The following is a 26300-nucleotide window of genomic DNA, read 5'->3' as shown; positions in this document are numbered from 1 at the left end:
GAGAGCCCTGGTTGCTCTGATAGTGGCCTTCAGCTCTTCTGCATTCTTTGGTCTGGCATATCACATCTTCTTCTTCACTATACTCCATAAGATTTTCTATGGGGTTAAGGTCAGGCAAGTTTGCTGGCCAATTAAGAACAGGGATACCATGGTCCTTAAACCAGGTACTGGTAGCTTTGGTGCCTGTTGGAAAATGAAATCTGCATCTCCATTAAGTTGGTTAGCAGCAGGAAGCATGAAGTGCTCTAAAACTTTCTGGTATACGGCTGCGTTGACCTTGGACCTCAGAAACACAGTGGACCAACACCACAGATGACATGGCACCCCAAACCATCACTGACTGTGGAAACTTTACACTGCACCTCAAGAAACATGGATTGTGTGCCTTTCCTCTTTTCTTCCAGACTCTGGGACCCTGATTTCCAAAGGAAATGCTTAATTTACTTTCATCAGAGAAATAACTTTGGACCACTCAGCAGCAGTCCAGTCCTTTTTGAATCGAGACGCTTCTGAAGCTGTCTGTTGTTCAAGAGTAGCTTGACACAAGGAATGCGAAGCTGAAACCCATGTCTTGCATACGTCTGTGTGTAGTGATTTTTGAAGCACTGACTCCAGCTGCAGTCCACTCTTTGTGAATCTCCCCCACATTTTTGAATGGGTTTTGTTTCACAATCCTCTCCAGTGTGCGGTTATCTCTATTGCTTGTACACTTTTTTTCTACCACATCTTTTCCTTCCCTTCGGCTCTCTATTAATGTGCTTGGATACAGAGCTCTGTAAACAGCCAGCCTCTTTTGCAATGACCTTTTGTGTCTTGCCCTCCTTGTGCAAGGTGTCAATGGTCGTCTTTTGGACAACTGTCAAGTCAGCAGTCTTCCTCATGATTGTGTAGCCTACAGAACTAGACTAAGAGACCATTTAAAGGCCTTTGCAGGTGTTTTTAGCTAATTAACTTATTAGAGTGTGGCACCAGGTGTCTTCAATATTGAACCTTTTCACAATATTCTAATTTTCTGAGATACTGAATTTGGGATTCTCCTTAGTTGTCAGTTATAATCATCAAAAGTAAAAGAAATAAACATTTGAAATATATCAGTCTGTGTGTAAAGAATGAATATGATATACAAGTTTAACTTTTTGAATGGAATTAGTGAAATAAATAAACTTTTTGATGATATTCTAATTATATCACCAGCACCTGTGTAATAGACTTGTTTAGTACTACAAATGTGTTGGACTACAAACCCCATGAGTCCAAGTACTATAAAGAGGGAGAACCAACTTTCCAGCTTTCCTCTTTCTGGGACCATGTGCTGAGCAGGAGAAGCTGTGTGGCATGTTTCAAAGCTGTTTGTTATGAAACGACTAGTTGTCTTGTGAACAGTAAGGAAGTAATGTCTGATACACCCCATTCATTAGTCATTCATTCAAGGGTCTACACAAATATTTCACACAAAATAGTCACATAGTTACACAATATTTTAATGAGTATGGGAGAATTTTGTCACAACATTAGGTAATTTATTTATAAATTTTTTAATAATCAAACTAGATTAAATGATTAAAAAAAGTGGTCAGAGAACAGATGCAGAGTCTGTTGTACTTTTGCACATTGTAGATGTAAATTGAAGATGTTTTTTTCTGTTTATCCAATGATCTGAAATGAAATAAGACAAGATGATCCTAAAGTAAACTCATAATTAGTTTATAATATAGACAATATGAGCAAATTAAATGCACTTACGCCATTAATCCAGTCGATGTAGGCAGACACTCGAGTGAAGACTGTTGGCTTCTTGTAGGTACTACAACCTGCTCCTGACCCAAAGCTGGTCACACCATGGACAACGTACTGACCGCTGACCAGACAATTTAGAGGACCACCAGAGTCACCCTAAAACAACACAACAGGAGCCAAAATGAGATATATTACTGTGGCACCAAGTAACTTCTCACAGGAACCAGTTTATGATCTGTTTTGAGGGTCAGTGTTTCTCACATGACATCCAGCTTGGGTGCTGTTACCAGCACAAATCATGTTATCCTTCACGTAGCTACCCCACAAGTCGCTACGAGAGCAGGTATTGTAGTCGACCACAGGCAGAGGGGCCTGTCTCAGCACATCAGAGCTCGACCCACCATCTGCATGAAGATCACATCCGTGAAACAAGGGAGATTTCAGGATTACTGAATACCAATGACTTCAGGCAACATCAAGGCTGATTTGTGGTATTTAAAGTCAAACTGACTCGATGTGCGCCCCCAGCCGGTGATGTAACATGTAACATTGTGGGGCAGAACCTGTCCAGAGGGTGGCAGGGTGGCCAGCTGCACACATGAGTTCAGAGTGGCATCAGTGGACAGACGAAGAAGAGCAATATCATATCTGAAAAACAAAGAAAAGACGGCACGTTCTGCAATGTCATTTTTGATGCAAGGTACCAGGTCACTGAAACTGAACCTTTTTGTAAAGGCCTGCCAAGGTGAAGGTTTTCAGAAACACTGGTTTCAGTGTTGTCGTGTAGTTGGTGAATCCGTTTGTGTGCACACTGAGACTAGGGCTTAATTAGCAAGAAGTTATAGGTGTTCTCAATAATATTTGGTCAGCCAATGAAATCACAGGGAGGTAACAGATTTTTCTACATGTACAGTCAAGTATGTTGCATTAAATTGTTGAGATATTCAGTCATATATTTCACATTAAAGCAACTTTTAATTGATTGTACCTTTAAGTAGGATGTGTCATTGTCAGAACTATTCTTTGTGTTGCGTTAAAGTCAACTGTGTAATTGTCCATATAGCAGAGTATTTTATTTATAGTTGTCACCACAGTCATGTATGTTGTGTATGTAATGTTTACACACCCAGAAGACAAACTGTTGCTGTCCCAGTTGGGGTGGATGTACACATCGCTGACGTTCAGGTACTGCTCGGGACCCTCGTGGATGGTGATGTTGTGTTCACCCAGGACAACGCGCCAATTTCTTGAGCTGCACAGGAAACGCGTTCAGATAAACACAGGTACAGTCAGGAAACAGGAGTATACTTTTTGATCTATTAGGCTACGCACCATTAGCTCTTGTCTAAAGGCACAAAATTTCCAGGGACTAGTCCCAGTTAATGGAAAGAAATTTATAAAATCAGGCAAATTAGAAGTTTTAGAAAGTTTTGCAAACACATTGAAAGTGAATCACAACCGCCGCCAGAGGGCGAATTGTGACAGTGGTGTGAAAGTAAACAGTCATAGGACTTCCTCAGACCACATAAAATGAAAGTGGCAATGCCATTTTGTCCAATGACTTGGAGCCTTTTAGTCTGAGCCATGATGCCTTTTCATTTTATGAATGAGGACTGAGGAAGTCCTAAAATGTTACACCCTACTGTACAGTCACTTCAGATTCACACTCATTTTATCTGTCTCAGTTTTTGCCAAGTTTAGATTATACATTTTGGAAGATGTGCCCTTATGGTTACCGAGTTGGACTTGTAACCCAAAGGCTGCAGGTTCGATTCCCAGTGCCGGTAGGTGTTTTGTGTTATTTTCTACTCACTGCTCCTAATGTGTGTCCGCTAACTTGGATTTGTTAAATGCAGACGACACATTGTGAGCATGAGTTACCATGCTTGGCAGTCACTTCACTTATTTCTAAACCATCTAGATACAGAACACCACAGATTCATTACGTTTCAACGCAGTGGGCGGCCGTCATCACCCATCCTGGTTTGATCAGAGACCCACCACAGTAAAGAGAGTAGGAGCCACCCTCCATATACTGGAGAGAGATCTGAGAAAGACACAGTGATTTTAGTTAGAATTTGAAAATGTGAGCGGAAAAACTGTAGAAACTCCCTCATTTCATTCCAAATTGTTGTGTTGCATGTTCAAAATGGGCTGTTCATTCCAAAGGTGGAAGAGAGTGCTTTAATTTAATCCTAAATTAAATGGTTCAACTGTTGTATTTCTGAGTGTTTTCTCAATGTTCAAAACCTCCAGTTGTTAAAAACATTTTGTTTGCTGTTAATAGTGTTAATCTCTGTTTGTCTTTAATGAATTTATCCAAACATTTCTCCCATATGCACATAAACTGAGAGTGACCACTGATAAGCAACTACTAAATATTGTAGAAACTAAGTTTTCTCTAAAGTTGCTTTGCAATGATTTGTATCATAAAAAGCGCTATACAAATAAACTTGAATTGAATTAAAAACATGTTCTCTTGGTCATACAACCATTAATGGAACATTCCATTTTAGCACTTTGCAAACATTATGGGAATGTTACTTTTGAATATTCTCTGAACATTCTAAAATGTAGTAATATGTAAAAAAAATAGTTACATGAATGATACATATTGATACAATACATATTTTGTGCTAACAATTTCCAAACATTACAGACCGGATAACTTTGAACTACATTCTATTAATGTTACTGGAAGAACGTTCTGGTTCATAACCTCAGTTCATAACCTCATCAGAACAGAACATTCTGTGTTAGCTGGGTTAGTGGGACAGCAACAAACATTCTACCATATGAATAAATATAGCTTAACCACCTTAACCTGCTTTAACAATGTCCATGTAGTAGTTGAAAATCACCAAAAGAGGTTTGTTAGTGAGATTTAAGAGGATTTCAGCTGAGTTTGTTAAAGATATTGTACCTGCCAGGGCCAGGAGTTGGGCTTTACCACATCTCCACCAATAACCCTCTCCTCGAGGGCCAGATCTTCCAGATATTTGGGCTCAGCCAGGGCTGGACAGAAAGCATTCTTAGACATGCTAGGATTTTAGTTTGAACCCATTTAGATTCCATTTTTTTTAACATCTGAGTACATAAGCATTTGTTAACTTGGCAAAATCTACACAACATGCAAGTTATTCAGTGGACATCTCTACAGAAAGAGAAAGGTCTCTTACCCAAAGCGGCCAGCACACTCAGCAGCAGGATCCTCAGCATCTTTGCAGTCTGTCTGGGCTTTCTGTGCTCTGAAATCATCCATCGCCCATATATATATGCCACAGAGATTCTCTTTTACTGTCAGTGGTGACTAACTCAATACTTTTGAAGTGATGACTGTTTATCAGCTGTCTGGGAGGTTAAGGATCATTGTGAGGAATCAAACCCTACTTTAAAATAACATTGATGTCATACTGTATCTTTCAGATAACAACACTACAATAGTTTGTGTTATAGATCAGACACATTCATGATGACTGTCTGTCTTTATCATTCATTACAGTATGAGATCTTCACTCAGATTATAGCGCCAATGTTTATAATGTTAGTTATAGATCAGACACATTCCTAATGACCATCTGTCTTTATCATTACAGTATGAGATCTTCACTCAGGTTATAGTGTTGATGTTAATAATGTAAGTTATAGATCAGACAAATTCATAATGAGAATGAATATTTAATATTGACATATTGCTGGTTCTGTCAGTGGGGAGTAGCTCAAGTCAGTATAATAACGATCAATGGGACATTCACCTAAAAATAAAATTGCTGTGCATTTTCACCCTCAGGCCATCCAAGGTGTAGGTGACTTTTTCTTCAGCAGAGCATTAAAGAGATTTTTAGTTAAAACTGTGGTTCTTGGTGATTCATATAATGCAGTCAAAAAAAAAAACATAATTAAAAAATTAATAATGGGCTTTTGATGATACATTGAGGTCTTATGAAGTAAAACAAACTGAACATTATTTACAACATTATTACCTTTAATCTACTGCCTCACACAGCCATTACAGCAATCAAATTTTTCTTGGCAATTCTTTATAACCTGCAAAGAACTACGTAAGTACACTGAATTTACGGTTTACATTCCTGTAATTATAGTGTACCTATTAGGAATGTATGTTTAGGTATAAGGGAACAATGTGTTTCAGTAATAGCCACCAGATATTAAATTTTTTCTAAATTTAATTATTTTAAAACCGGTATCTATTACTATGCCAGGCTTTAGATTACAGCCTTCCAAGACCACACGCAGCATAAGTAAATAGAATTGACAGTGTAACTTTGTTGTACTTATATTGTACCTATTCAATCCTTTCGTGTAGTTATAAAAGTGAATAAAACAACCTGTAAAATTACCAGTCATTTATACTGCAAGTATTTTGAAAATAAGGGATACCTATGTGGCAAGTATAATGTTGTTACAATAGATTATTGAAATTACTATTAATCAATGGTACTAATGTACACTTTTATTTTGAAATAGATTTTTATATTTTATTTAGGAGAGAATGCCTGAGTGATGTATGGCCATGTGGTTACAAGCACAATATGTCTAGCGCAATCTTGGGTATACAGTATTGTTCAAAATAATAGCAGTACAATGTGACTAACCAGAATAATCAAGGTTTTTCGTATATTTTTTTATTGCTACGTGGCAAACAAGTTACCAGTAGGTTCAGTAGATTCTCAGAAAACAAATGAGACCCAGCATTCATGATATGCACGCTCTTAAGGCTGTGCAATTGGGCAATTAGTTGAATTAGTTGAAAGGGATGTGTTCAAAAAAATAGCAGTGTGGCATTCAATCACTGAGGTCATCAATTTTGTGAAGAAACAGGTGTGAATCAGGTGGCCCCTATTTAAGGATGAAGCCAACACTTGTTGAACATGCATTTGAAAGCTGAGGAAAATGGGTCGTTCAAGACATTGTTCAGAAGAACAGCGTACTTTGATTAAAAAGTTGATTAGAGAGGGGAAAACCTATAAAGAGGTGCAAAAAATGATAGGCTGTTCAGCTAAAATGATCTCCAATGCCTTAAAATGGAGAGCAAAACCAGAGAGACGTGGAAGAAAACGGAAGACAACCATCAAAATGGATAGAAGAATAACCAGAATGGCAAAGGCTCAGCCAATGATCACCTCCAGGATGATCAAAGACAGTCTGGAGTTACCTGTAAGTACTGTGACAGTTAGAAGACGTCTGTGTGAAGCTAATCTATTTTCAAGAATCCCCCGCAAAGTCCCTCTGTTAAAAAAAAGGCATGTGCAGAAGAGGTTACAATTTGCCAAAGAACACATCAACTGGCCTAAAGAGAAATGGAGGAACATTTTGTGGACTGATGAGAGTAAAATTGTTCTTTTTGGGTCCAAGGGCCACAGGCAGTTTGTGAGACGACCCCCAAACTCTGAATTCAAGCCACAGTACACAGTGAAGACAGTGAAGCATGGAGGTGCAAGCATCATGATATGGGCATGTTTCTCCTACTATGGTGTTGGGCCTATTTATCGCATACCAGGGATCATGGATCAGTTTGCATATGTTAAAATACTTGAAGAGGTCATGTTGCCCTATGCTGAAGAGGACATGCCCTTGAAATGGTTGTTTCAACAAGACAATGACCCAAAACACACTAGTAAACGGGCAAAGTCTTGCTTCCAAACCAACAAAATTAATGTTATGGAGTGGCCAGCCCAATCTCCAGACCTTAATCCAATTGAGAACTTGTGGGGTGATATCAAAAATGCTGTTTCTGAAGCAAAACCAAGAAATGTGAATGAATTGTGGAATGTTGTTAAAGAATCATGGAGTGGAATAACAGCTGAGAGGTGCCACAAGTTGGTTGACTCCATGCCACACAGATGTCAAGCAGTTTTAAAAAACTGTGGTCATACAACTAAATATTAGTTTAGTGATTCACAGGATTGCTAAATCCCAGAAAAAAAAAAATGTTTGTACAAAATAGTTTTGAGTTTGTACAGTCAAAGGTAGACACTGCTATTTTTTTGAACACACCCCTTTCAACTAATTCAACTAATTGCCCATTGCACAGCCTTAAGAGCGTGCATATCATGAATGCTGGGTCTTGTTTGTTTTCTGACAATCTACTGAACCTACTGGTAACTTGTTTGCCATGTAGCAATAAAAAATATACTAAAAACCTTGATTATTCTGGTTAGTCACATTGTACTGCTATTATTTTGAACAATACTGTATGTGTATTTCTGAACTATTGGTTTCATTTTTTCCCTTTTTATGAAATTGTTTATAATGATCAGGAAGCGCTGCCACGCAAGTTATTTTCTAAGTGCAAGGGTAGACCTGATGTGATTTCCTGGGATAGAGGGAAAAGCAGGACATTTATATCAAATCCAGAGTGATATTAAATGTTCAGTGATTGGAAGTGGGAATCACAGCTAGAGATCAGGTCAGTGAGGTTAACCTGTACAGCCCCTACCTGCTGGCCTCCGTTTCACTCACCCCCCTAAACCTCACTCCTATCTGGGTCACGGCACCAGTATAACCCCTGTCTCCTGGGTCCTCACTGCTACACCTCGTTCTTGTTCTGAGTGGGTTTCAAACACAGGTCTCCAGCATGGGAGGCAGATGCACTAACAAGGAGACTAAAGACTGCTCCACTAGCATCAGTCGCTAGTGTGTCTCATCAGGCTAGTGAGGTTTACTAGCTCCTAGCACCAGCCAGTCTGACGCAAGCCAAACTAACCAACCAAGAACAGAACAGCTTGTACATTACCACAAAATAACACATATTGATAATCCCAACTGTGATAATGAAAGGATTTATGTTAGTCTCAAATAGCCAGACCTTCAGACTAATTTAGCATCTTTCATTTGCCAAAAGTGTTTCCACTTTTGTGTCCCATATGCATCAGACGTTTAGCCAAAGGTCCATTGGCATGACGTTTGAGGCTTAGATTATACTTATATAAGGAACTATCATTTCTATACATAACTCCATATGCTTTGCCTTGACTAATATGTTTCCCAGCGTTGATATTAAAACAAAAATTAGGGCTGTCAAAGAAACTGGTATATAAAAGAAATATGTACATGTGTATATATAAATGTGTAAATATTTCTTCTTTATACATGTATGTATAATTATATATAAAAATGTTATATTAATAGTTTTTATTTTGGATGTGGTTAATCAATTTGAAAGCCTTACATTAAAGCTGTTACTGTTAAATATCATGAGACAGAAGGAGTGAGAAGGGAGGAGGGATTGCAGAACTCACAAAAATATCTGATAGAGATCATGATATAATCTAACTGTTACCTATCCATGAACAGCATATACTGCCTTATAAGGGTTATTCATATTACATACAATCTGTTACAATAATAAATGACTAAAATTATCAGATTTTTATCTCTTTATTTGTGCATTTGTCAGTGTGTACAGTAACACATATAAAGTAGATAAAGGGACAGTGTAGCCTTAACCCATAAAAAGTTAATGCAGTAAACAAGTATCAAGATCACAGGTAAGGCAATAAGTTAAATAAAAGACAAAAAAAAAGAAAACACTATACAGAACATAAAAGTCCATCGCAGCTGTAGTACAAATACAACAACAGTGTAACCAAGAAAAGAGATAGTAATGCAACAAGTAAAACGTTAAATAGAAAAACAGTTAAGTTAAAAGCGCAGTGCAACTGTAGTGCAGAAACAGCAGGTGTAGAATATAACAGTGTAACCTTTAGATAACAATGCAAGTTATATATATAATATATATATATATATTGCAAGTATTAAAGAGATCCACATTTTTGCTCCAATGTGTCAGTGAGTACAGGAGGTACAAAGCCATGACTCAGTTTCTGAAGAGTCCCACACAGTTGAGGAGGAACCACTGACTGCACAGTTTTCATTGTCACAAGTCACTATGTCATCCAGATCTTCAGCCATATGCAGATGCATCAGAGTCTTTTTATGTTCTTTTTATGTGCCCGTGTTCCTGCCCTTTTTGTGGAGACTTGTCGAGTATAATAACAAGACATTAGCTCAGGTAGTAAAGTTTTGTGGAAGAACTCCTGTGCCTTCTTTAGAAGTCTTGTCCAGTAATCTGTATTCGGTGAGGCCTGATCCACAGCACAGCTGAGGATTGCTGTTTTTTGGTGTTAGATGTAGCTGGTTTCTCTACACTAGCAGACACAACGACATGCATATTGGAAGCTGTTATTCCTCCTGCTCTTGAGGGGTACCAGACAGATGATTGATGTTGCAGTCTTGTCTGAGCATCATTTGCAGCTGCTTGAGTCTCGGTTATCGCACTACCAGGTGTGTGAGGGTGTTGTAATGCTGGAACGGGACAGGTAGATCGCATCCATCCTTTCCTGGGTCAAAAAGATGCTATAAGATCATCTGAGCCCTTGTTTGTGTTTATATGGCTCGAGTATCACAACTTTGCTTCATTTTGGAGTTTTTTTGTATATGCAATCTTGCACTTGATCATCGTTCGGCCCATTGTTATTCCTGTTTATTGTCACTGTGTACTACTATCCTGACAGGTGTCATTGAGGATCAGTGGTGGACAGTAACGGAGTAGCTTTACTTCGTTACTGTACTTAAGTACATTTTTCAAGTATCTGTACTTAGTTTTATGTAGTTTTATTTTGAGTAACTTTTACTGTTACTTATAATATATCACGTGCTCCGACACGCAGAAGCGTTGTCTGATTCATCCAATAGTATGTTCCTACACAACCGGAGGCTGCAGATTCAGGACCACAGATTCAGGACCGCAGTTCTAGGACCCTAGTTTTTCGTGACAGCACGACCTACCATACGGGACGATATAGCGATGGCTGCAGTTTCAGGACCGCAGTTCTAGTACCCTGTTGGTTTAGTTTGCAGTCACGTTACTTTGTATATAGCATCAATATATTAATCTCAGTAGTATTTGTTTTTAAATGTGATTTTTGATTCAAAATGCAGCAGAGGTTAATTACTAAGTGTGCTTTGAGTCACAATTTTACATTTAAACATGAATTTACACAAAATATAAATGAAATATCAATTTTGTAAAATTAGTCTTAGTCTCTTGAATTATACAGTATATTGATTAACCTCCTTATGGTGAATTAGCTCATTATCAGGTAAGTTAAAGTTAGAATCAGCATATGGAGTCACTAAATTACTGCCAATATTTTAATAGTTGTTGAGAGGCAAGAAAGGATACAAGAATGATTCAAGAATGTTTTTATATATATATATATATATATATATATATATATATATATATATATATATATATATATATATATATATATATATAAAATAGTACAGACCAAAAGTTTGGAAACATTACTATTTGTAATATTTTTGAAATAAGTTTCTTCTGCTCATCAAGCCTGCATTTATTTGATCAAAAATACAGAAAAAATAATAATATTGTGATATATTATTAAATTATTAAAATAATTGTTTTTAAATGTATTATACTTTAAATTATAATTTATTTCTGTGATACAAAGCTGAATTTTTAGGATCATTATCACATGATCCTTTAGAAATCAATCTAAAATGATGATTCATTATCAAAGTTGGAAACAGTTCTGCTGCTTAATATTCTTTCAGAACATGTGATACTTTTTTAGGATACTTTGATGAATAAAGTAAAAAAAAAAAAAAAAGAAACTATGTTTTTTTAAATATAAATATTTTGTAATATCAATATACACTACTGGTCAGTAATTTGGGGTCAGTTTTTTTTTTCTTTCTTCTTTTTAAATAAAATGAATACTTTTATTCAGCAAGGATGTGTTAATTTCTAAATGATCATGTGATAGACTGGATGTTACATGTGACACTGAAGGCTGGAGTAATGATGCTGAAAATTCAGTTTTGCATCACATTAATAAATTATTTTTTTTAAGTATATTCAAATAGAAAACTATTATTTTAAGTTTTAATAATATTTCACAATATTATAATTTTTTCTGTATTTTTGATCAAATAAATGCAGGCTTGATGAACTTTTAGTCTGTACTGTACATATGTCATTTTTGCGACAACATCTCAACAGCACCAAAGCGAACCCCTTTTCCATCAGTTGCTGCATGGATAGAATGGCTGTAGACTTCAACTCTAGAGGAAAAGAGCGAGAGACAGAGAGAGATAAATAAGAAATATTTGTTTAACATATTCAACTGGAATATTATATTATATAAGTCCTTGCAGCATGTGGTGCATCTCTTCAATTCGGGCAGGGATCTCCCTTTTTGGATTGTTATTTGTATCTTGAAAAAGAGAGAGCCTACTTGTTAGAATATTTTGAGATCATGAAAATATCCCTAGTGCCTTTTTTAATCATCTGTCCTACCTACAATGAGCCTAACCAAATCCATAAAATCACTTCATATTGGCCATGCAGAACATGAAAGAAACTAACACATGATAGCAATGTATAACTGTATGTGGAATAGACCTGCAGATTAGGCCAAATTGTAACAAGCTATTAAAACTGTCAAACGCCTCATTCATCATTGCAAAACAACAGGCTTACACATAGTGCAACTAGGCAGTCAGTGCAGTTTAATTATGAAAGATATTTTATACATAAATACGGTAAAACAACGACTAAGCTAGTATTCACACTAGGTAAATCTTACAAACCTTACATCAACCATGCTCTTGTCATCTGATAAGTTTAATTAATGTGCAGGCTAGATTCACTTATAATACTTCGTCATTAAAACTCAACAAGGATTTAATCAGTGTTGATCCAGTACGGTAGGTGGCGCTGTAACAAAAAACTAGGGTCCTAAAGCTGCGGTCCCAGAACTGCGGTCCTGAAACTGCAGCCTCCGGTTGTGCAGGAATACCCTTCTCGGTTCATCACGAACGAACTGAGTCTTTTCAAAATAAACTTTAATCGGATCGCGAATCGCACCAAACGATTCTTTTATGAATTAGAATGATCCGATTGCAGCTGTTCTGGAGTCGACCACTCACTGATTCAAATGAACCATTTAGTGCGAGTCTACAGAAGTAAGAACCGGCAGATCTTGTGAGTGCGTGTGCGTCTGATGTTGCTAAAAGTAAGTTATTAATGTCGAAATTTAAGATTAGCCTAATTATTAACTAGACGAGTAGACAGACATGAATGTTTATTCATAACCGGTACTGGTAACTACAGTAATTATCAAAGAGGGGAAGAGATGCACCCCGTCTGTCCTGGGGGGTGTTTTTACACCCCAGACAAGGTTTGAGAACGAAAAAAATCATTATGAAAATATAATTATATTTTCCTTAAAATGTTCTTCCTAACTTCAGGCCTTATTATCATGTCATATATAACTGTGATGTTCTGTAAAACAACAAACTTTAAAATACTTTGTTCTTTGGTGAAAATCAGATGGTCATGGCTCTGTTTTCTCTCAGGTACATCACAGTGTAAGCTTCACAGTGAACATCACTCTCATCAACGTAGTCCATATCAACAACAAAAATATATCTTGACTCCATATAGTGATTATTTTGGAAAACATCCCAGGTATTTTGAGCAGTAGGATTATTTAAAAAGAAATGTGCTAATATAAAATTAAATTAGCCTATATAAAATTGCAAACATCTATCTTTCAGTACTTTTTTACTTAAGTACATACAAAAATGAGTACTTTTGTACTTTCACTTGAGTAAAATTGAAAAAGGAGTACTTTTACTTTTACTGGAGTAATATTTTATTATACGTATCTGTACTTTTACTCAAGTTTATTCATTTAATTTTAACTTTTTATTCATCAAAGAATCCTGAAAAAAGTATCACAGATTCCAAAATAATATTTACCAGCAAAACTGTTGATAATTCTAATAATAAATCATCATATTTTCATGATTTCTAAAGATCATGTGACACTGAAGACTGGAGGAATGATGCTGACAATACAGATGCACATCACAGAAATAGATTATATTTTAAAGGATATTAAAATAGAAACCATTATTTTATATAATATAATTATTGATAATTTAGAAAAATTACTGAAATACAACCTTTTTTGTTTCAAACAGTTCATTGAACAATAATAAATGAAGTATCTGAAGCTGACAATGAAGTAAATGTATAATAATTAGCAAAGATGATTAATTTAGCGCTGTAAACGCACGTGTGAGGGGCGGAGACGCGTCGCGAAGCGTCACGTGTAAGGGACCAAACACAGAAGAACGGTAGGAAACTTCACTCCTCTTATTATTTCTCTTTTACTATAGCGATTTATTTTTAGATACGTGATCTGAGTCTTTCATAGAGTTGTAGACTTATTAGAGAAATAGAGTTATTTTTTACATTCTTTGGTCGAAGTTTTCAGATCGGGACTTCGAAGCCTGTTCGCGACTCGGTTGATTCAGATCGGCACTTCGGAGCATGTTCGCGACTCGGTTGATTCAGATCGGCACTTCGGAGCATGTTCGCGACTCGGTTGATTCAGATCGGCACTTCGGAGCATGTTCGCGACTCGGTTGATTCAGATCGGGACTTCGGAGCCTGTTCGCGACTCGGTTGATTCAGTTCGGCACTTCGGAGCCTGTTCGCGACTCGGTTGATTCAGATCGGGACTTCGGAGCATGTTTGAGATTTTTTTAAATTCAGATCAGGGGCCCGTTCTTCGTACGTCGCTAACTCAGTTAGCTGGATTTGATTGTTGACGATTTGGCGTGATCTTGGATCGTTTGGTTCTTCGAAGCTCATCCCGGAACTGCTGTCATAGCAACAGGTCCGTCAGCTTAAACCTGCTGGGGAGCAGCTTATTTCATGTAAACAGGATTAGATCGCTTCTTTTCAACCAGAACTGATACTCAAAATATGTCCGATTCCACCGCTACTTTATTACAAGAGTATCGTACTGATCCAGGGACAATAATTTAAAAAAATAATTAAAAAATTATTTAAAAATAATATAAAAATGCTGTGTAGTCCATAGCCTACTATAGACAGCCAGTTTTACTCACTGTACTATTTATTGGTCATAAAATTACTTCATAATTGTATTAGAGTCTTACACACATGCTATACAGATAATAGAGTCGTGCATTATTTTGAGTGATGACTGCTATTATAAGAGTGGCTTGATGGAGCGCAGGAGATGCAGATAACATGATATTGAGTTGACCCTTAAGAAACTTTCATTAATGCGGTCACGTAACAAATCTGTCCAAATACAAAAAAAGAACATTTCTACATTGAAATAAAAATGTAAAGACTGCAACATCTATTATAAATTGCGAATCTAAATAATTGGGAATCATGAAAAAAATTCTAATAAAATAAAAACATCTATTATCTGTTTCATGTATATATTATAACATTTATGTAGTTTTGTTTGCTTGGCTGTTTCCTTCTAAAAGTCCAGAAATTTGTCAAGTTTTTCGTCAGGTGTCGTTTTAAATTATATGACGCCATTACATTGCCGTCTTGCCACCAGCCAATCGCTGCACTGCTGATCATGGTTTCGAGTATCCATACATATCCCCTTTTAAGACAACACATGAACGCGCAATTATCTCCGATAACTCAATCCAGCGATACTAATCATACACAACAGGTGTGTTCGAAGAACCCAATTAGCCGATCATGATTAGCACGATGATATCATCTTGGATGTGTCATTTGATCTCGGATGTAATAAGCGACGTACGAAGAACAGGCCCCTGGACATCGAAACAGGAAGTGTTTGTCAAACAGTTGGTGATAAATGAATATTTGGACTTGAGGCTTTTTTTTACCGGTCAATTCAGCATGTACATGTGTGGCAGAAGGGGATACACAGTAGCTGACTACGCCACAATGGGAGTTACACCCAAAGAATTTGTTATCTTGTTCGAACCAGGCACTCAAGTTCGTGGATGGATCAGCCGGAGACAGTGGTCCAGTACAAAAATATAATTTTTATTTTTACTTAAACACACAATAGTCACAGCAAACATAGAAGGGAATCTTCACAGCAAACAAAATACACAGTACACCAAATCAAAAACCAAAACACATACACGAGAAGAGGAGAACAGGGCAGAATCTTACCAGTGGGAGACTAGTGGCAGGAGCAATGAGCATTCATAAGACACCCCAATCACCAGTGTCGAATTCACACACACACCACAAGGGAAATGACCACACTTGGTGAACACACAGCCACAGCACACACCAAGGGACCCACCACCACAAGGGGCACCGCTCCCACTGGCAGTTCTCAGCACCTGGACAAAACGGACACTTGAAAGTTAAACAAAACTTAACACTTAAACAGGTTCCAGAAATAATATAGACAAAAACAATTAAAGTGGTGCCAGCTAGCCCAGCAAACACACTTTATACTCAACCACTGATTCCCAAAAATAACAGAAAAGATCAAACAGAGTTAAACTGGAAGTATCAAACTGAGTTGAACCGGCAATGGTGTAACACGCCAGCCAGCCATCTGTAAACTCGAGCTAACCACAGGTCCAATAATCATAGATCCCGGGTGAACAAAGACACCAGGTACGACGAAAGTTCATACACAAGACATAACAGTAAAACATAAGCAAAACAGCAGTTGTTCAGCATCGATATAGCCAACTGGCGGCCGCACCCCCAGTTAAATAGCTTTCCTTATGATTAACAATGTTGCGTCACAGTCCCTGAGCTCTGATTGCTGATCACAGGGCGCACACTCCGCTGGTAAAAGGGCTGCTGCCAGACCGGGAATTCTATAGCATAAAACATTCCCTTTAAGCTCACATTATAAAGTTAACGAGTGGAAAGAGAAACTAAGCTAACCATATCTGCGGCGCTACCGTAGACCGGTAACCAGGCAGACATCAGGTCGCTGGGCAGGTAAACAAGACAAGTCGCGTACCGGTGGCATCATTTGTCAAAAGAAAAGTCCCGGTTTATAAAGGGGAGTAGTCCTCGCGATTGGCTCAAAGTTAACTTCCCAGAACCACTCACAGCTGCAGCAAATTAAGCGTCACTTAGGGAGGCATGAGCCAGATAACTGCATCCTGCTACACATGGACCCACACACAAAGGTGGACACACTCTAGACTTAATCATCAGTAGGGCTCTAAACTTTTCATCCATTGTTATTAAGGACATAGTGTCAGGCAGATGGGAAGACTTCATTTATACGTCACCAAAATAAACAAAAACACAACTGAAACCAGAGGAGCGTTCAAAGTTACGAGACATAGACCAGTGGTGGACTGTAACGGAGTAGCTTTACTTCGTTACTGTACTTAAATACATTTTTCAAGTATCTGTACTTTACTGGAGTAGTTTTATTTTGAGTAACTTTTACTTTTCACTACATTCCAAAGCATAAGATCGTACTTTTAACTTCACTACATTTCATAAAACATATCCTTACTCCCTATAATATCACGTGCTCCAACACGCAGAAGCGGTGTCTGATTCATCATGAACGAACTGAGTCTTTTCAAAATAAACTTTAATCGGATCGCGAATCGCACCAAACGATTCGTTTACGAATTAGAATGATCCGATTGCAGCTGTTCTGGAGTCGACCACTCACTGATTCAAATGAACCGTTTAGTGCGAGTCACCAGAAGTAAGAACCGGGAGATCTTGTGAGCGCGCGTGCGTCTGATGTTGCTAAAAGTAAGTTATTAATGTCGAAATTTTGGATTCATTATTGTAACTGAAAATCATATTTAGGTCAAAATTGTCAGTTGTTTGGGAACTAAATCCGCTGTAAGAGTGATCTGTTTAAGCCCACTGAAATGCTCCAGTGCAAACGATGCAGACACATCAATCAGCGTCTCTGTGTTTTAGGTTAAAAAATAAAATAAAATAACCTTAAACTAACACAGATTAAATAAAATAACTCATGCATGTCCAAATTCCCCGTTGCCGTAATATTAACAGTTTTATTAAAATGCTACTGTAGTAGGGCAGTCTAGGTACCGCCCTATTAAACGTGGTTTTCCACTGAATGACAGGTGTGACAGCTTATTGGCTGCTGCTCCGGGTGTATTTAAGGCGCAGTTTGTCACCTGGGTACGCATCGTATAATCATTGTGTGTGCGCGCAGCTCGCGGGAGGGGCGTGAGGACTGGGTTGGACTGGAGCACTGATGGCAGGAAATGACGGTAGCTCTGGTAGTGATCCGGAAATGGAAGATGAATCGTGTAGCGGGAGTACAGGAGGGAATGAATGGTGGAAAGTAGTAAATCGGAAAAGAAAGAAAACTAATAGTCAAGGATCATTTACGGATAGTGGAAAGGAGGATCATGTGAGTAGGAAAAACATTGAAGAATATAAAGTGATGATGAAATTTGCAGATTCAGGTATGACGATTAACCCAATTAAACTAACTAAATCGCTAAATAAAGCCTTAGGTGAAATTCATAGTGCAAAGACTCTGAGAGATGGTAACTTGATTATCATATGTAAGGATGAAAAACAACAAAAGAAGGCTCTAAGTATAACCTCGATGCTTGGACTCTTGGTGTCATGCACTTTGATGAAGAAGAAACCTTGGGTTAGAGGAGTAATAACTGGAATTCCTACTGATGTGAATACTGATAAAATTAAAAGTTGCGTTGAAGGGGCGAAGGTAGTTGGAGCAAAACGACTTCAGTACGTGAAAAACAAAGAAAGAATGGACAGTTTGTCAGTAATGCTTCAGTTCGATGAGGAAAGAATGCCAGAGAGGGTAAAAATAGGATACGTAAGCTATCCAGTAAGACCTTATGTGCCTCCTCCGCTTAGATGCTTCAAGTGCCAGAAATATGGACATGTTAATGCTGTTTGCAGAGGAAAACAACGCTGTGCGAGATGTGGGGGTGACCATGAATATGGTAAATGTGGTGAAGGAGTGAAGGCTAAATGTTGTAATTGTGGAGGTGAGCATAGTGCTGGTTTTGGGGGATGTAGTGTTCACAAACATGCTGTGAAAATTCAAAATGTGAGAATAACTGAGGGATTAACTTACGCTGAAGCAGCACAAAAAGCAAAACAAAAAGAGCAGACACACAGAGAGGTAAAAGTACAAGAACAGGATGAAAATACGTTGGTTCTAAGTAAGACAAAAGAGGATAGTTTGGTGATCGGGAAATTGGAATTTGTCTCATTTATGGCTGAAGTGGTAAATTGTTCTGCTCAAACTGAAAGCAGAACAGAGAGAATTAAAATCATAATTCGAGCAGCTGAGAGATACTTGAAAGTAGCTGGTGTTACATTGGAAAAAATAAATGATATGCTAAAGTCTCAATCAAGTACTCAATCAGCATGTGGAAGTACATAATAATAATAATTATGGTTTTAACAATCCTGCAATGGAATGTCAGAAGTCTTATTGCAAATGGATCAGAATTTAAAAAGTATATAGACTTATTAGAGGTGAAACCAAACGTAATTTGTCTACAAGAAACATGGTTAAAACCTAAATTAAACTTTGTTCTGCAAGGGTATAATATAGTAAGGAAAGATAGAAAGACAGGAAATGGAGGTGGGGTGGCCACTTTTATAAAAAATGAATTAGAATTTAGAGTTATTAATGAAATTGAAGAATATGAATTGGTGGTTATAGAAATATATGCAGAGAAACACAATATTAGAATAATAAATTATTATAATCCTTGTAATAGATTAAGTAAAGACTTAGAAAAGGTTATAGGATCAGGAAATCATAAAATAATTTGGTGTGGAGATTTTAATGCACACAGCACTTTATGGGGAAGCAGTAAAGATGATCATAATGGGGATGTTGTTGAAGAAATTATAGATAGTAACGGGTTAGTTTGTATAAATGATGGTAGGAACACAAGAATAGATTTAGTACGTGGTATTGGGTCAGCTATAGATTTGACATTGGTCTCTGAAGGGATAGCTGGTAAATGTGTATGGGAAGTTCAGGAAGATAATAATATGGGGAGTGATCACTATATAATTGTATGTAAGGTAGGGATGAGTGTTAAAGAACGTAATGTGATTTTAGCTCCAAGATGGAGATTTAATCAAGCAAACTGGGAAGCATATCAATATCTAAGTGAGGTAGAATTAACAGCATTAGAACTGAATAAGATGGAAGACATAGATGAATGTAATGGGGAAATATGTAAAGTTTTGTATGAGGTAACTGATAAAATTATTGGAAAAAAGAGACTATGTAAAAAGAGGAAAGCAGTTCCTTGGTGGACAGATCAGTGTAGTGATGTTATACATAATAGGAATAAAGCATTTAGAAAAATTAAAAAGTCTAATTTATTTGAAGATTTTATTAAATATAAGAAATCACAAGCTGAAGTAAGAAGAATAGTAAGAGGAGCTAAAAAGAAGTACTGGAGAGATTGGTGTTCTACAATAGGAGATGATATTGAAGTAAGTGAAGTATGGGGATCAATTAGGAAAATGGGAGGAATTTATAGAAATCTGACTTTTCCAGTTTTAAAAAATGATGAAGGAAGAATAGCCGTGACAGATAATGAAAAAGCTGAAATGTTGGCTAAAGTTTTTGTTAAAGTCCATAGTGATGATAATATATCAGATGACATTAAAAAGAGTAGAAATCTGAACAAAAATAAATATCCAGATCTAATGATGAAAAGAAATCCTTCTGGTGATGCTTTAGATGCAGATTTTAATATGTATGAATTAAAGATGGCACTATGGGGAGTTAAACATTCTTCTCCTGGGAAAGATGACATATGTTATGTAATGATCCAACATTTATCAGATAGATCTTTAAATATTATTTTAAATCTTTTTAATAAGGTTTGGAATGCAGGGAAGATTCCTTCTTCATGGAAGCATGGGATAATTGTACCAGTTGGCAAACCCGGAAAGGATAAATCAAATCCAATTAATTATAGACCGATTGCTTTAACTTCTAACTTATGTAAACTGATGGAAAAAATGATCATACGAAGGCTAAATTATATATTGGAAATAAAAGGTCTTATATCACCATATCAGAGTGGATTTAGGGCAGGTCGGAATACTATGGATGCTGTTTTAAGTTTAGAAGGCGATGTTAGGAAAGCTCAGGCAAATAAAGAAGTTTTGGTGGGGGTTTTATTTGATATTGAGAAAGCATATGATATGCTTTGGAAAGAGGGACTTTTAATTAAACTTAAATGCATGGGAATTGGAGGAAAATTATACAACTGGATTATGGATTTCCTTTTAGAAAGAACAATACAAGTTAGGATAGGAGTAGAGTATTCTGAGACATACTCGATAGATAATGGAACTCCACAAGGAAGTGTATGTAGCCCAGTATTTTTTAATATTATGATCAATGATATTTTTAGTAATTTTAAGGGTGATATTGGAAGGGCATTATTTGCTGATGATGGGGCAATATGGAAAAGAGGACGTAATATTGCATGTGTGTCCCAAAGTTTACAAAAAGCTGTTGATAAAGTGGAGGTATGGGCAAATGATTGGAGTTTTAGATTATCTGTGGATAAAACCCAAGTTATATGTTTTACAAAGGGGAAGAAAGTACCAGAGGTTAAGTTAAAGTTGTATAACCAGGAGCTGGAGCAAGTCTCTATAGTTAAATATCTTGGTGTATGGATGGAATCCAGATTGACATTTGCAACTCATGCTAAAAAACTTATCAATAAATGTAAAACAGGAGTAAATATTTTAAGATGTTTATCTGGGATAGAATGGGGAGCTTGTAGAATGTCTTTGAAAAGAATTTATTGTACATTAATCAGACCAAGTTTAGATTATGGAAGCATTATTTATGGATTTGCAGCTGAAACTACTCTGAAAAAGATTGAAACAATGCAGAGTCAAGCTTTAAGAATATGTTGCGGTGCGTTTAAAACATCTCCCATTGCAGCCATACAGGTAGAAGTTGGGGAAGCTCCTTTACACCTCCGTAGATATTCAATGAGAATGAATTACTGGATTAATTTAAAAGGGCATAAAGAATGTCATCCAGTAAAGGGGGTAATTGAAGAATGTTGGGAGCATGGAAATAAAAATATTAAAAGCTTTGGGTGGATTGCTGGAAGGGAAGCAGGAGTAGTTGGTATTGCTGATTGTGATGTTAGTCCAACTGTGGTAGTATCCAGAATTCCTCCATGGTTTTTTCCTATGCCTAATGTAGATTTTCAGATACAAATAAAAATGAAAAATGAGAAAGCTACCCCCAAGAACATTATTGTCCAGGAGTATTTGGAACAGAATTATTCATCATGGTTAAATATATACACTGATGGTTCTAAAGAACCTATCTCTGGTAGAACTGCTGCTGCAGTATACATTCCACAATTTCAAATTAAAATTAAGAAAAGAATAACTGATCATGTATCTGTCTATGCCACTGAATTAATTGCTATGGTGGTAGCCCTTCAGTGGGTAGAGGAGGTCAAACCAAGCTTAGTTGTAATTTGTTCTGATTCTTATGCAGCATTATCTAGTCTTGCAAGTGGATTAAAATCATCAAGGCAAGACCTTATATATGAGATTCTGGCAAGCTTGTTAAGAGTAAGTAAAGTAAGTTTGATAAAATTTATGTGGGTTCCTGCTCATGTGGGAGTGGAGGCTAATGAAGTGGTTGATAAGCTTGCTAAACAAGCTCTTAAACATACAGAAATAGATATTCATGTGACTCTGAGCAAAAATGAAGTTAAAGGGAAAATAAAAGAATTCATGAATAACAAATGGCAAGAGGAATGGAACTGTGATAACAAGGGCAGGTTTATGTATAATATTCAACAGAAAGTAAATGGAAATGGAAGAAATGTTTTTAAGAACAGGAAAGAAGATACAATTATCTCACGCATTCGAATAGGACATACCAGATTAAATCATTCATTGTTTAAAATAGGAAGACATGAATCAGGTAAATGTATTTATTGTAATCAGCCTGAAACTATAGAACATGTATTAATGAAATGTAAAAAATATGAAAAAGAAAGGTTAAAGCTCATTAATGAAGTTAAAAACATGGGTGTTGAATCATTCAATATGATAAGTCTTTTGAACGAGAAAGCAGGACAAAGAAGAATATATGGTGTTATTATAAAGTACATTAAAGAAATAGGAATAATTAACAGAATTTAATATACATATATAATTTTTTTTTTTTTTTTTTTTTTTTTTTTTTTTTTTTTTGTCATTTGTCTATCAGTGCTTCACACTCCAGTCCAGTCGGTGGCGGTAAATGCACCAAAAAGTTGGTTTGCCATCCGCCATAAAAAGTTAAAAGAAGAAGAAGAAGAAGCTCGCGGGAGGTATGTATCTTGCTGTTTGTCTAACGTTGCTGCTAGTGTCTGTGCACTATTTGAGTGTGTACATTGGTTTATAGCCAGGTTATGGTCACGATTGGTACGACGTTGCTGTTGGGTACCGGCTGTCCTTCACTCAAGTGTGTGCGTGCACTAGAACGCCTGCGTATTTGAAGTTCGCCGAGTACGGATAAAGCTGTGAGTAGCTGAACCTGTGTGTTTGACGATCTATTTCTGGGTATGTATATTTAGTCCTTTTGAGCATTATTGGGGTGGTGTCTTTATTTATTAACTTTTTTTGTCCATTTTAGTGCCTCTGCTCGTGAGCACTTCGTTATTGTGGACTGCAGGGCAAATGCTCCTTAGACAGTGTCAAGACTGCACTGTTTTGTTCTGCTGCTATTTTTACGACTGTGACTGTATGTGATTATTATCATCCGCTCCTGCTGGTGGCTTAGGTGGAGGGTGGCTAGTCCGAGCTGTCATTTAAGGCAGGATGTACCCTTAACGGTGCCTGCTTCGTTTCATCAGTTGCCACCAGCAACGTGTTTGTTTGGTTTAATGTTGATTTGAGTTTCTTTTTTTTCTTTTTGCTGAAAGTTCCTTTCAGCTTTAAGTTGTTAACTTGTGTTTTTTTGTATTTTCTGTGATTTAATTTGAAGTCTGCTGTTTTCAATTGTGTTGTTTGCTTTATTTATTTTTGGTTTTTTTCTCTTTAACAACTTGCTGCTTTATGGCATGTCTAGGTTCATGAGCTTTTGGTATGAACCTAGTTGAGTATCTCCATCTCTTTGACCCTTGTGGCCAGTGAATTGTCCATTGTTGTTCCCCTTTGTGGTGTGAACTTATTCTATTGCAAGTTGTTAGACTGAATGTGAGTTAAACTAATTGTGTTTTTTTACATTTCCCTTTTTTTTGTTTATTTCAGGAGTTGAAGGCCCCCAGTGAGGGAAGCTAGCTGTCTTGGCCCTGTGGTGGTGGTGTTTCTTTCACCGTGTTTTTGCCATTGATATTTGTGTCTCCCTCACTTAGTGTGTGGTGTGGCGTGAGTGTTTGTGTGGGGCGTATTTGGGTGAGTGGTGTGTCTTCGGGTACTCTCTGTTCAGCTAGCTGCCCTACTGGTAAACCTCAGCCGGAAAGTTTTTTGTTTCTTTTCTTTTTGTTTGGTTAATCTACATTTTAATTAATTATTGTGAAATAAAGGCATTGTTGTATTTATATCCACGTCTCTGGTGTTCAGTGGTAACGAACCTGTGTGCTATTTTGGGTATAAATTTCCCCGTTCACTGAAACGGGGTGGCGTAGTCTGCTCTAATTTTAATTGTATATCAGTGTCAGTTTTTGCCCTTCACCGCCCCGTCACACTACCATGTCCTATGTGATGTCTGTTTTTATATTATCAACAGTAACATTATATTGTTTGGATTAACTAGACGAGTAGACAGACATGAATGTTTATTCATAACCGGTACTGGTAACTACAGTAATTATTAAAGTGGGAAGAGATGCACCCTGTTTGTCCAGCGGTGTTTTTACACCCCAGACAAGGTTTGAGAAGGAAAAAATCATAAAGAAAATATTATATTTTCCTTAAAATGTTCTTCCTAACTTCAGGCCTTATTATCATGTCATATATAACTGTGATGTTCTGTAAAACCACAAACTTTAAAATACTTTGTTCTTACTGGTGAAAATCAGATGGTCATGGCTCTGTTTTCTCTCAGGTACATCAGTGTAAGCTTCACAGTGAACATCACTCTCATCAACGTAGTCCATATCAACAACAAAAATATATAAAATAAAAAAAATGTGCTAATATAAAATTAAATTAGCCTGTATAAAATTGCAAACATCTATCTTTCAGTACTTTTTTACTTAAGTACATAAAACATTGAGTACTTTTGTACTTTCACTTTCAGTAAAATAGAAAAAGGAGTACTTTTACTGGAGTAATATTTTATTATACGTATCTGTACTTTTACTCAAGTTTATTTATTTAATTTTAACTTTTTATTCAAAGAATCCTGAAAAAAGTATCACAGATTCCAAAATAATATTTAGCAGCAAAACGGTTGATAATTCTAATAATAAAAATTAAATTAAATTATACATCAAAGAATCCTGAAAAAGTATCACAGATTCCAAAATAATATTTGGTAGCACAACTATTAATAGTTCTAATAATAAATCATATTTTCATGATTTCTAAAGATCATGTGACACTGAAGACTGGAGGAATGATGCTGAAAATACAGCTGCACATCATAGAAATAAATTATATTTTAAAAGATATTAAAATAGAAACCATTATTTTATATATTTTATTTTGATAATTTAGAATTATTACTGAAATACAACCTTTTTTTGTTTCGAACAGTTCATTGAACAATAATAAATGAAGTAACTGAAGCTGACAATGAAGTAAATGTATAATAATTAGCAAAGATGATTAACTTAGCGCTGTAAACGCGCGTGTGAGGGGCGGAGACGCGCCGCAGAGTGTCAGACGCACGTGAGGACCAAACACAGCAGAACGGTAGGAAACTTCACTCCTCTTATTATTTCTCTTTTACTATAGCGATTTATTTTTAGATACGTGATCTGAGTCTTTCATAGAGTTGTACAGTTATTCGAGAAATAGAGTTATTTTTTTACATTCTTTGGTCGAAGTTTTCAGATCGGCAATTCGGAGCCTGTTCGCAACTCTGTTGATTCAGATCGGGACTTCGAAGCCTGTTCGCGACTCCGTTTCAGATCGGCACTTCGGAGCATGTTCGCGACTCGGTTGATTCAGATCGGGACTTCGGAGCCTGTTCGCGACTCGGTTGATTCAGATCGGCACTTCGGAGCCTGTTCGCGATTTGGTTGATTCAGATCGGCACTTCGGAGCATGTTCGCGACTCGGTTGATTCAGATCGGCACTTCGGAGCCTGTTCGCGACTCGGTTGATTCAGATCGGCACTTCGGAGCCTATTCGCTACTCGGTTGATTCAGATCGGCACTTCGGAGCCTGTTCGCGACTCGGTTGATTCAGATCGGCACTTTGGAGCCTATTCGCGACTCGGTTGATTCAGATCGGCACTTCGGAGCATGTTCGCGACTCGGTTGATTCAGATCGGCATTTCGGAGCATGTTCGCGACTTGGTTGATACAAATTCAGCATCATGAGTTCTTTATCAACCGCTCAACACATCTGAGATGATTTGACAGATGCCTGATATCTGGGGCCTGTTCTTCGTACGTCGCTTATTACATCCGAGATCAAATGACACATCCAAGATGATATCATCGTGCTAATCATGATCGGCTAATTGGGTTCTTCGAACACACCTGTTGTGTATGATTAG

At 37.0% G+C, this 26300-nt stretch overlaps 2 protein-coding genes across 2 annotated transcripts in view; one reads left to right on the top strand and one right to left on the bottom strand.

Annotated features, from left to right (window-relative positions):
* Positions 1–26300, top strand: part of LOC127988160 (matrix-remodeling-associated protein 5-like) — a 136570-nt gene that overhangs the window by 9318 nt on the left and 100952 nt on the right. The gene's annotated exons all lie outside the window — the stretch shown is intronic.
* On the bottom strand, positions 1531–4969 carry LOC127988174 (elastase-1-like). The gene is made up of 8 exons (XM_052590794.1): positions 4917–4969; positions 4661–4752; positions 3684–3784; positions 2864–2989; positions 2249–2385; positions 1999–2141; positions 1744–1893; positions 1531–1656 (listed from the first exon to the last, which is right to left on the bottom strand). Exons 1-8 carry the CDS (start codon positions 4954–4956, stop codon positions 1645–1647), a joined length of 801 nt encoding a protein of 266 aa, XP_052446754.1. The 5' UTR covers positions 4957–4969; the 3' UTR covers positions 1531–1644.

Source organism: Carassius gibelio, chromosome B22 (genome assembly GCF_023724105.1).
Source record: "Carassius gibelio isolate Cgi1373 ecotype wild population from Czech Republic chromosome B22, carGib1.2-hapl.c, whole genome shotgun sequence".
Taxonomy (NCBI): domain Eukaryota; kingdom Metazoa; phylum Chordata; class Actinopteri; order Cypriniformes; family Cyprinidae; genus Carassius; species Carassius gibelio.
The sequence above is the reverse complement of the archived record's forward strand: the minus strand, read 5'-3'. Positions and strand labels throughout refer to the sequence as shown.

What these genes read in the sequence shown, in the direction of transcription:
- LOC127988174 (XM_052590794.1), bottom strand. Translation starts at nt 4,956, where the DNA reads ATGCTGAGGATCCTGCTGCTGAGTGTGCTGGCCGCTTTGG. An exon ending in GCCGCCCACTGCGTTGAAAC is followed by an intron (nt 2,990 to 3,683) that starts GTAATGAATCTG and finishes TTTCCTGTGCAG; the next exon opens with CTCAAGAAATTGGCGCGTTG. An exon ending in CGGCTGGGGGCGCACATCGA is followed by an intron (nt 2,142 to 2,248) that starts GTCAGTTTGACT and finishes ATCTTCATGCAG; the next exon opens with ATGGTGGGTCGAGCTCTGAT.